Source organism: Lethenteron reissneri, chromosome 17 (assembly GCF_015708825.2).
Source record: "Lethenteron reissneri isolate LAM-NWPU_2019-01 chromosome 17, ASM1570882v1, whole genome shotgun sequence".
Lineage (NCBI taxonomy): Eukaryota > Metazoa > Chordata > Hyperoartia > Petromyzontiformes > Petromyzontidae > Lethenteron > Lethenteron reissneri.
This window is the reverse complement of record NC_083795.1, coordinates 4,222,806-4,236,634: the sequence shown is the minus strand read 5'-3', so window position 1 is coordinate 4,236,634 and position 13,829 is coordinate 4,222,806. Positions and strand designations below refer to the sequence as shown.

Genomic DNA, 13,829 nt, shown 5'->3' with positions numbered 1-13,829 from the left:
AAAAGGTAGACAAGAAAGTGTGTGTGTGTGTGTGAACCACAACTTCATACAAATCATGAAATCCGATCACATTGAGTTAAATGAAGGATCTCTTGCACCGACCCAAGCCCCTTGGGGGGGTCTCTGCAGTGACCTGCAGCTGGTCTGCTCTCCTGAGCAGTGAGGAATGAACCCACTCAAAGGCTATTTTCATTATTTATTTATGGGCATCTCTCTCATCACTCTTCCTGCAACCACCCCCCTCCAACCCCGCTTTTTTATAGCATCACATTTTAACACTGCAGTAAAGTTCAGAGAAAGGTCTTCCACACTCCCTGATAAACCAACAATGTTTATCCCGTCGCACTCGACCACAACGACAACGTCGTAAACAACAGAAGCAGTTTCCAGCTTTTGAAAAAAACTACGAACGCAAATGGTCTGCAATAGCGCCACACACACACACGGGCAGTACGTACACAGGTCCAGCCTGACAACGCTCGTAAGGGAACACGCTTTAGACCAAAGCTCGGAGCGTCCGTCAGCACCTTCTAAAAACCCCACATTTTAAAGACGCCTGCACACACAAGAGCAGGAGGCGGTGGTCCTTACCAGTAGCGTCCACCCAGAAGCCTCGACCCTGGGAGCCGTCCACCGACAACTGTCCCGGGTCGCTCTCCAACTCGTCAGGCGACGGCTCCAAGCCCCTGCAAAGAGGCGCACGGGAAAAGGGGGGAAGCGGTCAACTTCAAATCCATCCGCGAGGCAACGCCGCCGGCCGGAGGACCCCCCCCACCCCGACCCCCGCCAAATCCGACGGTGGCATTGACGTTTCGAGTTAAAGACCCATTCTAGATACAGTACCGTGGAGGGGTGCAGAAGCATTTCAGTGGTATCGTGCACATTTAAAACAAGCACATCTAAAGCATCCGTGTTCATTTGATGCCGAGTCGACCTGGGGGGGGGGGGGGTGGGGAAGAGGCCGAGGGACCCGGTTAATGATGAGCGTCACCGGTGGTGGCCGTGAGCGGCAATCGAACTCGGGCCGCCGGGTTCGTAGCGCAGCGCGCTAGCCACTACGCCACCGCTCCCCACACACATAAGACAAAGATCCCCCGTATAGACTTTTATCAATTCTTGGGGCAAGTGCCGTTAAGCGAGTAGCACCTATGAAGGCCGACACGGCGCACGAGAGGGTAGGTGGCCAGCACCACGCCCGGCCGCCTTTGTCTCCCTCGTGGCGTTGTTTTTACGCACCACACCAGGTAAGCGTTCGAGACCGAGTCGACCTAGGACCGGTTCCGACGATCGTCACCGGTATTTGCCGTCAGCGGGAATGGAACTCGGCCGCACGACCTAACGCTAACCACTACGCCACCGCTCCCCCCCCACACACACTTTAACCACACAGCCGACAAACACTCCCAGCACGATGCCGACCCATTAACATCTCATCCTCCTCTTCTGCCCCCACCGCCCCCCCCACACACAAAGCGCCAATGTGTAAAGAAACAACAAGACACACGCACAAGGACATCGCCGAGCTATGGAAAGAAAGCAGCACGGGCTTGTCATAGGTGACAGCGACATATCACAGGCAGTCACACTTCCTGCGGTAGAGAGAGAGAGAGAGCACAGGGATGGGGGGTGGCTGGCTCTTCCTTTTAATAACACGGCTCTCCAGGGAAGCCCGCGGCTGAGCAGCTGCTAAACCAACAACGAAGCCGGGGGGCTCTTCTAAAAGAGAGAGAAACCTTGAATGTTCGTCGCGTCGATGATGTGTGCCAGCATGATGAGACGCCGGAGGAAGAAGAGGAGAGCTTTCATCCACAAGCCCACCCTGGACCCACAAGGCATGGGCCGCATTGAGAGACAGAGACTTGCCTGCTCGACACCTTCTGCACGAGATGGGCCCCGAAGGCACCTCCAGTCTGCACGGCCGACCACGTCCACCGTGCCCAGTTGACAGGTGACAGCAGCTTCCACGGGCTCGACATCGTCCCCCCACCAACCCCACCAGGAGTCGCAGAGACTTAAATTGTCTCTCCCTTCGCTCCCTTCCCCACCGACTAACGCCTCGACCACAACGGGGTCCTTCTCCCCTTCTCCTGCTGCTGCTGTGTGTGTACCCCTCCTCTGGTAGCTGACCGCCTCCAAGAAGCTCTTTTAGCACGAGTCGCGATGAGCTTTAAACTTAACGAACCCCCCCTAAAGCACTGCTCCAACACAGCCTCCCCCCTCCCCCGTCCGCTACGGTGTTTAGACGACTTTGTAGAGAGAGAACAAAGCCTACACGCCGACGACTGTTATAATAACCCCGTCTCGCTAACAACAAACAAACAAACAACAACAAAACTATCCGCACATTTTAACGCTTCGCTGTCCAGGCCTCGTCGTCGTCCCCACGAGAATGATTTTGTTGTTTCGCTCCACGCAGCCAGAGCAGATTTCTTTTTTTTTCTATGTTTACACGAACGGCGACGTCACATTAGAGATCCTCTCGGCAAAAGCACTTAGCGATGCGCCGCCACCTGTTGCCACTCCTGTTTGTGCCCGAGCTCAAAAAGCGTAATCCTTAAAAGGCTAAAAAAGCTGCGCTATAACTTCACTTAAATACAACTCCCCCCCCGCCATGTCCCCCCCACGCACTCTAAAACTCGTCTGTAAGAACAAATAAACCGGCTCAGTTTGAAGATATAAAAATGTTAAAACGCAGGAAGGTGACGGCCACACAAAGTTCGTCTCCCAACAACGACGACGACGCAGGCAGCAGCAGCAGCAACGTCTCCAGTGCCCACTAATCCCCCTTCTTCCCACACGTCCAGCTCGACTTTTTGAATGGCTGTGGCTCGCCAGCAGGGAACCAAACAGCCCGTCCAGCAAGTGAGTCAGCGATGAACCCAGAAAGAATGAAGGGGAGGAGGGGGGGTGGTGAAGCAAAAAGGCAGCCCTCCTCCTCCCACCACCACTACCACCCACCCACCACACCACCATCAACAACTCTCCTTCAACGTGCGATAGATCAGCAGCAGCAGTAGCAGCAGCAGCAGCGCCAGCATTCAACACTGGCAGCCTTTGAACCAAGGTCTGCGTGGGCTGCTTGGCACACGCTCGACGTCGACTAAACCACCGCTAAAATCTCGCGCTGGCAAGCGGACAAGGCGGGCAGAAGTAGAAGAAAAAAGCCGGCCAGTGGGGCCGGGGCCAGGAGCACACGAATAGTAATAATAGTTACCGACACTCCCCCTAAGGAATCCAAACCATTCCACTCTCTACGGTGCATTCCCATTCACTGCGGCTGCCCGGCATCTTTGGAAACGCAACACACCCAACAACAAAAATCAAACGTCCGCGCACGGCGCGCGAGCACGAGACGCACGCGCGCGAGGCACGCGCACAAGACGCACGCGCACGCACGCGCACGAGCGCACAAGACGCACGCGCACGCACGAGCACGCACGCGCATGAGCGCACGAGACACACACGCAGAGAGTCTGCGACGGTGCAAACAGGAACTGCCGCACACACACACACAAACAAAGATCCCCCGTATAGCCTTAACAGGCTGTAGGGGCAAGTGCTGTTAGCGAGCACCTATGAAGGCCGGAACGGTACACGAGGGGGTGGGGGGTGGTCAGCACCACGCCCGACCGCCTTTGTCTCCCCAGTGGCGATGTTTACACACCGCACCAGGTACTCATTTGAGGCTGAGTCGACCTAGGGGAGGCCCAGGACCGGTTCAGATAATCGTCACTGGTGTTGGCCGTGAGCGGGAATCGAACCCGGGTTGCTAGTTTCATAGTGCAGCGCGCTAACCGCTACACACATGCGCACACACACGCACGCACACACACACACGCGCACACACGCACGCACACACACACAGCACACACACAGCGCACACACACACGCACGCGCACACACACAAACGCGCGCACACACACACACGCGCGCACACACGTACGCACACACACACACGCACACACACACGCGCGCACACACGCACACACACAAGGAGGATGTGGTTGCCAAGCCCGGCCGTTTGCCGAGCTCGGGTTTTGGCTCCCCGTCAGGAAACAGATGCGAGGCTGAATTCACGTGTCGACCGACGGAAGCCCCCCCCCACCGCCGCCGCCGCCACGCAAGAGAGGTTGGCTGTGGAGGAGGATGATGATGATGAGACGGACGAGGCAGCAGCCTCACGCAAGCCGAGAGGAGCACAGGCGGGGTGCGAGCGAGCGACTCGGAGCACAAATTGCTCGTCACAAAGCCAGGAATGTGCCAATGCGCCTTATCTGTTCCATCGGAGACGAAGAAAAAATGTGCGTCTTGAATGTTGAGATTGCGTTCCTACCTGCAGCGTGTGCATGTTGCGAGCACCCCAGCAATACAGTGCGTATGTTTGATAAATAAAAATACACACCACAGCGCTAGCTGTCTTCGACGTTACATTTGTGACCGTCAGGTATATTTACATTCTCAAACAAGGTCTTAAGAATCATACATCAGCACTTTTGTCAATGCTTGTTTTAAATATTAATCAATATAAAGCTCAGCGAGTGCAAGTGTTCCGATGGACTACTAAATGCGCTTCACATCAGCTTATATGCAAAGGTACCTTTCTCAATGTAATACAAATAAATGGAGCACGATTAAACGAGAACAAGATTGGAGGTTGCTTTCAAATTCTCCCATTAATCAATCGGACCCAAGTACACAATCCAATACGCACTGGTAAATGAGTTCACTCGCATTTGAACACCGAACACGTCTACCCTGTTGTGCGTTTTCGTCATCTTCTTGCCTTGTGACCCCCCCCCCCCATGCCTTTATTGTCGAAAGGCTAACATACAAGAGGCTTTCCCGAGCCCCATCCCAACACTTGCCCAGTCACATCGCTGCAGGAACCAGTCAAGCGTACACGCTCCACGGTCATGGCGTATTTACAAGAGGGCAGAGGGCACAGGGCACTGGGGTCAGAATTAATCGGTGGCGACTCAGAAACCCTTCTGGAGAAAGGCTAGATGTGCGATTACAAACACAACTACGATATAAACGCAAAGTTTATGATTCGGGTTATAACCGAGAACTGATTTTAATATCTGAAAATAAACTAATTGCAAAGTTTTCATGCAGGAGCAGCTTATTTACCAAACATTTTGGTTTGTCCAAGTCATTTGGTTTCCCTACCTCATGCAAACAAGCATTTGGATAATATGGTGGCAGCCGAGACGTTAATTTGAATACATTTCCCTCACATGAGCCCACAGAAAGATTCCCATACCGACAGTTGGGACAAGTGCTGTTAGAGAGCACTTATTAAGGCCGGAATGGTACATGAAGGGGGTGTGCAATGGCCAAGCAGCATGCTGGACCACCTATGTCTCACAGCTGCCGATGTTTAAGGGGAAAGTTTACTGAAAAGAGGCCAAGACCAGCTTCCGATACCACTTCACTGATGGTTCCTGCCACAAACGCATGGTGACGTTTCAGGCAATGACCCTTCATCACACAGAAAGGCCAGAGTTAATAAGGATTGGAGACTGCACTTATCACGGATTTATATAAAAAAATGTTTTACTCATTTTTTAAGTAGGCATATGAATAGTTATATAGCAGTAGGCACATACAACTGACACCAAAAATAAATACATTTAAACTAAATATGGATAAGGTGCGTATCTTGCACTCAATTGTACTGCTACGTTTAAAGTGAAGGGGTGAGGCGTTCATTCAGTCATGTCGGCTCAACGATTGAGTTTAAACAAGTGGCCCTTCCGTCCTGTTTCTGGTATCATTCCCACCCGAGGGGGAAGACCAGGCCACGCACCAACATATCACCGGAGCTGTGGTCCCCGCTGCTGAAGTGACGAAGCTACTGATTTGGGCATTTGCACGACGAGCTGACGAAACATCTTTTGCAAATCAAATCACAAAAGTCTTCTTGGTTATTTCGGTAAAGTCACGTAGAAGGGAAATAATAAACATTTAACATAAAAAATAAAATCTCATGACGTTTCGGCCACAACACAAGCAGCCGTCATCCTCATGGCCGAAACGTCGTGAGAATTTTATTTTATTGTTTGATTTTTATTATTTCATTTTTTCCGTTCTACGTGACTTTACCGAAAGAACCAAGAAGATGAATCCTTGCAATCACGAAAGCTTTAAATCGAAATTAAAAAAATCACAGAAGTGTTTACTAGTTTCTCCAATGTAGTGGAGGCCACAGCGTTGGCATGCGATGTAATAAAGCAATAAAGCAGCTTGGTGGAGGTGCATGTAAACCTATGGCGCATCACAAATATATACTCTGGGCGTTTTTATCTGGGTATTGGTCGAATGTGAAGATAAACGGGTTGCATCTTCTGCGCTTGCATGGAAAGCTGCCCGGTATGATATTGTTGCCTGCGCTTCGCATTGAGCCATGTACGAGCAGCAGCCCCCCGAGGTTTGCGTTTCTGCAAGAGGCACATAAGAGGTGATTCCTTAAAAACGTTAGCAGTAGTCACGTCGTTCCTTAGGACACGAACATTGTTAAGGATGATATCTTTGATGGCCAGGTTTGAAGGTTGTCCTGCTTCTTTCTGGTTGGATGACTGTATGTGTATGGAAGCGATTGCACGCTGCGCTATGAACCTGGCGATCCGGGTTCGATTCCCGCTCACGGCCAACACCAGTGACGATTATCTGAACCAGTCCTGGGCCTCCCCTAGGTCGAGTAGCCTAAAATGAGTACCTGGTGTGGTGTGTAAACATCACCACTGAGGAGACAAAGGCGGGCAGGCGTGGTGCTGGGCACCCACCTCCTAGTGTACCGTTCCGGCCTTCATAGGTGCTCGCTAAGAGCACTTACCCCTACAGGCTATACGGGGGATCTGTCTTTTTTTCTGGATGTTGAACGTCTTTCACACCGTACATAGCCACCCGTGTGAATCGGAGGTACGGGAAAGGACAACTAAACATAAATAGCAGTTCTATAGAAATTAGTTATCACCCAGTCTACCGAAGAGTTATGTTGGTAGATCCTGTGACGACTACCACTTGAAGGTTTTGGGGTGCAGAGAAGATTGAGTAAAAAAAATTAGGTGTGCTTGTGCACCTACTGACAACGCAGCATCACCACTAAATAATTTGCCTTGTTAATTAGATCTGCACCGAGATGAAATGCCATGCAAATTGGTTGGCCACATGTCCAGTGGTTAGCACAAATGACCGTCTGCGTTCCATTCCCAGCCATGGATAGAATTAGTGGCGAGTGATGTCTGAACCAATCCTGAGTCCCCCTTCTCCTTTGCCGACTTGCCCATACTGGACAGCTGTGGGGAAAAACAGAGCTTCATAGCTCATCGGATTCCTTCAGGATAAATAAAGATTCGGATTCACCAATACGCGCCGAGCATTGTGGTGAAGCATCGTAAAATAAATTCACACGACCTACATGGTGCCAGGATTCCTTCATCCAGCAGTGCAGTGACAAAGGGTTGCATAATACATGTACTCGCATTCAAAGATGCATTTCGTGTTCACCTTCAAAGATACTTGAAGGTGAGTACACATGCCTTCACAGATTCTTTAAAACAAATCGGTTTCCTGCAGAAAGCTATTGCAAAAATGTACCCACATGTGGTAGTCATGGTTTGATTTTCAAAACATCACAGTTTTCCAGTTTTACAACATGACTCACGTGAAGCCACCAAAAGCAGTGTTCAACTGTTACAGTGGCTTCTCTTGTAAAGTTCCAGGCAATGGGGAAAATAAATGCAAGCTGCACAACAAAACGCATACATTGTCACGAAGTAAATGAAAAGAATGTTGCCATTTTGACAATCGGTCCATTCAGGAAGTTCCAGACTTACAAGTGCCACTTTCAAGTGGTAATTTTACTGCTTTTGACATTCCCATTGTTTCGGCGCGGGCCAGGAGTGGTACACTCATGGGTAGAGAGGACGTAGGGAACACCAATTAAGATTTTTGTATCTTTTACACAAATTTATTCTGATTGTTACAATAGTGTCATGTGACAAATAATCCATTCGTATTTTTTTGGTAAACAGTATTATAGCCTGTGTTTAAGAATAGTATGCAAAATAAAATATCATAGAACTGCTATTTAAATCTCTTCAAGTGACCTTTTATCCACATAACAAGGCAGCACTTTCCCAGCTGCCCTGATGGGTTAGGGTGGATATAAATCAGTTTGGTAATCAAGAGGATGTTTATTTATTCTCAGATATGGAATGTAGCCATATTAAGGGCAGAACCAAATTTACTCTTGTCGTTTTATTGTTCACTTATTAGGTAACCAGACTGAGGCCATCAACTCACCATACTGGAGAAACCAAAATGAAGCGTGGGTGGGGTTCCCGAAATTTCGCACCCAAGTTATCAGCGGTGTAAGCCAGCGCTCTGACCTTCGAACCACCCGACCATCTCACACAGACAGCACATTCACATCTCGGAATGTGAGCACAGAACGCTCTAAACAAGCAAAGGGAACAGCATTTAAACACGATAAATGGCACGTGCCTGACCTTCACAGAAAAAAAGAACCCAGTATTCTACTATCCAGTCGAATATGTTCCACTTATGTCATATTTTTTTCCAAAGCGGAACACCTACCTAAACATCTCTTAAAATGGGGGATTGAGCCGGCACAAATCTATCTCTCCTCGTGATGGTCCCACTCATAATGGATATCGGAACGTTGTCAAAAATGGGGGATTGAGAGCCTCCAATGAAACACTGATCCAACGGACCTGTTTTCAGTTTCCCCGTACCTAAGATCCCATTTTTTAAGTCACAGGTTAACCCAATTGACGCGATGTTCGCAATAGTTCGCGATAGTCCCCGTTCAACTTTTTGTTGCACACCGTTCAATCTGACCACTCCCCTGAAGAATGCTATTATAATCGCGTTATCTTTAGTGTGTCAAATGTTAAACGTACAGTTCATACATACTTTCACTGCAATAAAAAAGTGATAATTCATGGTAACGATTCAAAATAGTCTGTCGCATTTAAATTGTCTAACTTGTATGGTCAGTCTCACGAGCACCCTCATCTTTGTACTTTTTCTTCGTATTGTCCATTTCCTTTGTACTGTCCGTCTTGTTTGTTACATCTCATGGAGTTCCAACCAATAAGTTGCGTATATTTGAATAAATGAAAAAAGACATCCATTGACTGACTGCAGGGTTTGACGAATATAATCACGAGTGTAAAAATCTGGATTACACTAAATGTAAGCAATAAAAGGTATTGATGACTTCTTTCAGCACCAATTCGATCAGTGCTCACTTCTCCAAGAACGCATCTCGAGCGCTAAGAGGGCTGCATTACTTAAACAATGTTTTTTGTGTGTGTGCAGTCATTGGTGACCGTGCCGAGACCATCATCATATCGTCTCACTTGTGAACCTGGTTTGACCAAGGGTGGCTGTTCCAATTTAAACAGTGCATCTCAGCGGGTGTGTGCTCAGAACAACCTTCAACAAGCCAGCTGGCCCACCTAGAAGTAAGAACCGACTTTCAATCAATGCATGGTTACATGCATAATACATTCTGTAAGTTATTACACAGCGATAAGAGTGGCAGGGTGCAGAAGTGTTTCAGTGGTTAGTGCACTGCACTATAAACAAGCATATAAAATATCAGTGCTCATATTTGAACCAATCATGTGACCCACCCCCTCGCCAACCCACATTGACCAGCGTGATGTAAAACATATCCAACGGACCGATTACACAATCAAAACAATACATCGCGTATACGTGGCCATTTGTATTCCATTGAACTTCACGCACCAGATTTCTACATAAAGTCCGCCACCTACTGTTGAGAAACTGAAGTTGTATACAGACGAAACTTAACTATTTTGTATTTTACCAGGTAAGGCCCACTGAGCTATGTAGCACTTATTCAGAAGCGACATGGCCACAAATGATAGCCCAAAGAAGTGGCTTATGTGGAAATTTATAGCAGCCAAAAACCCGGAGACAAATCCACGTGACCACGGGGAGAACATGCAAACTACAAATAGACAGGTAATACTGTATACCAGAACATTACAGGGTCACTAAATAAGAAAAAGCATACATTATGCATGTATTCTGTAATGTTTTAGACATGTTTGTTCTTAGACGTATTTAATAAGCGAGTACACTCCAAAGATGGCCTCTTATGTGCTCCTATACATGGCAGTGCATGGCCATTAAATGGTAACATGTTGCCCTCAGAATTTACACTCCCTAAAAAATTCTAAATGTAAAAGCTAACGTTGTAAAGAAAAAGTCCTTAGCTGCTGTAAAGAACAGCTCAATCAAAATTACATTTTTATTCAGTTAAGCATTTGCTAATAATGCTTGTATGTAAAGCATCTTCAGCCAGTTCCAACACCAATGTCAGCACAAGTCCCGGCAATTAATGTTCACAGAACTCCAAATAATGTGCGTCGATATCAGGGTAACCTACCATCCGCGGCACACTGTGGAGATTCGTTCAAATCATCCGCAAAATTTTTTTTGCACCAATGCAGTGCGACTCAGATTTTGGGGGGAGAGCCATGCGGTTCCAATTGCCCATGAAAAAAATGCGTTGATTATAGGGGAAGCGCGTTGCACGTGACCAGGGAACCAAATTATTCCAAGATAAATTTACAGATTGAGGTTACGAGTTTTTCTAAGACTCAAAATAATGCAAAGCTGCCATATTTGTCTATGTTAATTGTGTACTTTTTCGAGTTGATATCCCAGTAAAAAAAAACTAAACAAATGATATAAGCAGAGCTAGCCAGCTAGTTTGTGTCGATGTAAAACGTAAAAGTTGGTAAATAAAAATCAATCTTACCTCCGTGTTTCTCTGCAGATGTGCTCCTGCAGCTATGTTAGGCCTGCCGTGATTTGTGGCCTACGAAGAGTTTCAATCTACCATGGTGTGCCGCAGATTACGGGAGCAATCGCCAACCACCAATAATTCGCAAATGACAGGAATTTGTGGATTATTCGAGCATGGATTTTTTTAGTTCTGCTGTAAGTCTACCAGCTCCTCCTCAATGAGAAACCTCTCATCTGTGTTGGAAAGCGGATGCAAGACGGTACGTTTCCTGTTACGTTTAAAGATCGCTGTAAAGATTACTAACACGCAGACTGAGAGCGAGTAATTTACGCTCGTGACATGACCTTGTGGCTTGTGTTATTTGGAACGAGGCACGGGCCACATGTGGGAGACGCGATGGGCATTAAACGATCGCACAGCTTGGCAAAATCGATGTAAACCTCAACAGCCCCACGGTGCCTCTGATATAATACTGCCAATGATCACAAATTTCACTTAAACCAATTAAATGTCACCGCAGACATAAATCAGTGTGTTTGTTTACCTGGTATAAACATTCAATGCAATCGAACATTAATATTCACGCATATGGTCAAGTGGTCAAAGTAATGGATTAACCCTTTGCTTGGCAATACCACCTCTACAGTGTAATACAACGCACTGCAAAATGTTCGTAATGCACGGTGCTTACCTCCATAAAGAGCTGCTTGATGGTTACCTATTTTTATGTCAGCATCAACCAGGCAATGGATATCTTAAAACCGGTGGTAAGACGTGCCGACGTGTTCGACGGAGTACTCATTCTCGACTACCGAAAAGACGGAACTGGACTTGTGATGAGCACTTGGACAGACACACGCAACCACAAGTCCACGACGTTCATCCACCTTGTGCGTCAGCCGGTGTCACACTTTTAATACAATGGAGTAAACACACAACTGCCAGGGCCTGGCGAACAATAAGAAGTACACGGAAATTGGAGAAGCGGCATAGAAAGGTGCTTGTGGAGGGCATTCTACGAGCTGGGAGCTTTTCAGTCGGATCGTTCAAGAGCTCCAAGTCCACTAGCGAAAGTAGGTGGAATAATTACGAGACATGCATGGCCAGCGAGCAGCGTCAGCAATGTATCCATGTGGCGGGCATTACTGTAATTTCAAAATATAAGCAGGGCAACTACAAGAATAACATTCCAATGGCCAGGTGTTGGCTGCTCTTGTCCAAACACTGGCCGTCATTAACACAACATGTGCAGTTTTAGCTTCCCCATGAAGGTGCAAGTTATTGCCAATGTGTACACTACTGTATGACACAATAGTGAATTCCTTCATACAGTTGAGTAACCGTACTGCGTTGAATCACATCGTGAAAGCAAATATTTTAAAACCAAACTTTTCTTGAACGGTAAATTCAAGAGAACTTGTGAACACACGCACACTGTACTTAATAAAAAAAAACAATCGTTGTTGCTAGGTGCAGCCTTATGTAGCATTCAGTTTAGCATGGCAAACTCTCTGGCAGCAAACCCTATAACAGGATAATGGCAAATGCTCACTCACGTTGGTCAAGCATGGCCTAAGCTGCTTCTGACAGCTCCCTGCCAGCCGTGTGAGGTGACAGGCCTAACAAGCGGCTCACAGTATCCTAACTCGACACCAGCGCTGCGCACTTTACACCTTTTCTTCGATTCTTGAGGCTTGTAACACCCTCGCTGTCGAAGTAAGCTTTCAACCGCAGGGAAAAAGTATTACCGTACTGCCTTACCAGAATCAGAATATATCTACTGGAGGAATCCGATGAGCTATAAAGCTCTTTTTCACAGATGTCCAATACCTTTGGTGGCGAAGGATTTAATAATAAAAAATTATAAAAGTAACCTAATATATATTTCATACGACTTGATTCTTGAGGCTTGTAAAACAGTCGCTGTGGAGCTAAGTTTCAGCCACAGGAAAATTATTACCCGTTACTGCCTTACCTTTGGAGGCCGAGGAAGATATTTTTTTAGGGCCAAGTAAGGGAAAAAAATATATTTTTTATACGACTTAATTCTTATATTTCTAAACAACTAAAGACGTTCGCAGTCTTCAGCTTTCAACTCCAACAACGACTGACGAAGACACGGTGAAAGCATCCGCACTGATTTATGCACATGACCACGAATGCATCGTATGCCCGGTACAAGTTTAGGCAGGCTACGTCTCGACAGTCATGGACAGACAATGCAGACAAACGTGCTACGTATTTTGAACAAAGACGCATCATTCAGCCAAGTCACATTCAATGTGAACTCTGATTTCCTCAGATTACACAACAAACCTGACTGCTACTTTTGCTTGGAGAGACCACACATATGCCATTCAGTTCATCAAATATCAGATGCAGATTATTATTTACGAAACTAAGTGCTCCCACGTGGGCTTATGTTTGCGCACCATCATTTAATTATGCTCTGCCAAAGTCCAAGCAGCCTGGACTGGATTCGCAGTGACATCTTCAATGATGTCACACGTTTCCATTCATGTTTTCTTCATGGGCAGACTTTTAAAATGGGGTGAAAACAAACATCTCTTTCAGCACCAAGGCATGGGAAACAATTAATGTTTCCGACAGCGCCATAATAAAGGTCAAATGAGCTTACTCGACGATCTGAGCAATGTTTGTCTCCTTGCACGATGCCTTGTGGCAAAAAAGCTGGCAAAGAAAGCCTGTACTTGTGTAAACCACTCCACTTAATTGAGCAAATGACCAAGCGCACACATCAGGCAGCAATTCACTAACTAGTGGTGAGATGCATTGTCCCATTCTGTGACAGTATTTCATGGTATTCATTTGTGAATATATCGCCATTGCTTCCAATGTGTTTATGCAAGCACTCGGGCTCGAAAAATTCCAGACTTTATTGATCACAAGTCAACCATCTGAATATTGATCCCGGATCACCAGCTAAAGTAATATTATAGAGCCTCTTAACACTGCCGCGTTGAGAGCGGCTCGACACAGCAGGTCGATTGCTCAA

The 13,829-nt window shown here is 47.0% G+C and overlaps 1 protein-coding gene across 2 annotated transcripts in view; it reads right to left on the bottom strand.

The window, feature by feature from the left end:
- The window catches only part of LOC133343338 (transforming acidic coiled-coil-containing protein 3-like), a 29,955-nt gene extending 26,579 nt beyond the window's left edge, over window positions 1-3,376 (bottom strand). Inside the window, exons 1-2 of one of the 2 annotated variants that reach the window (XM_061552865.1) lie at window positions 1,864-3,376; window positions 592-686 (exon numbers count right to left, since the gene is read on the bottom strand). In XM_061552865.1, the coding sequence (XP_061408849.1) occupies window positions 592-686; window positions 1,864-1,976 (208 nt within the window). In that variant the 5' untranslated portion in view covers window positions 1,977-3,376. The remainder of the gene's footprint in view (window positions 1-591; window positions 687-1,863) is intronic. The other variant, XM_061552864.1, reaches the window with a different exon arrangement.
- Window positions 3,377-13,829: the final 10,453 nt, after the last annotated feature.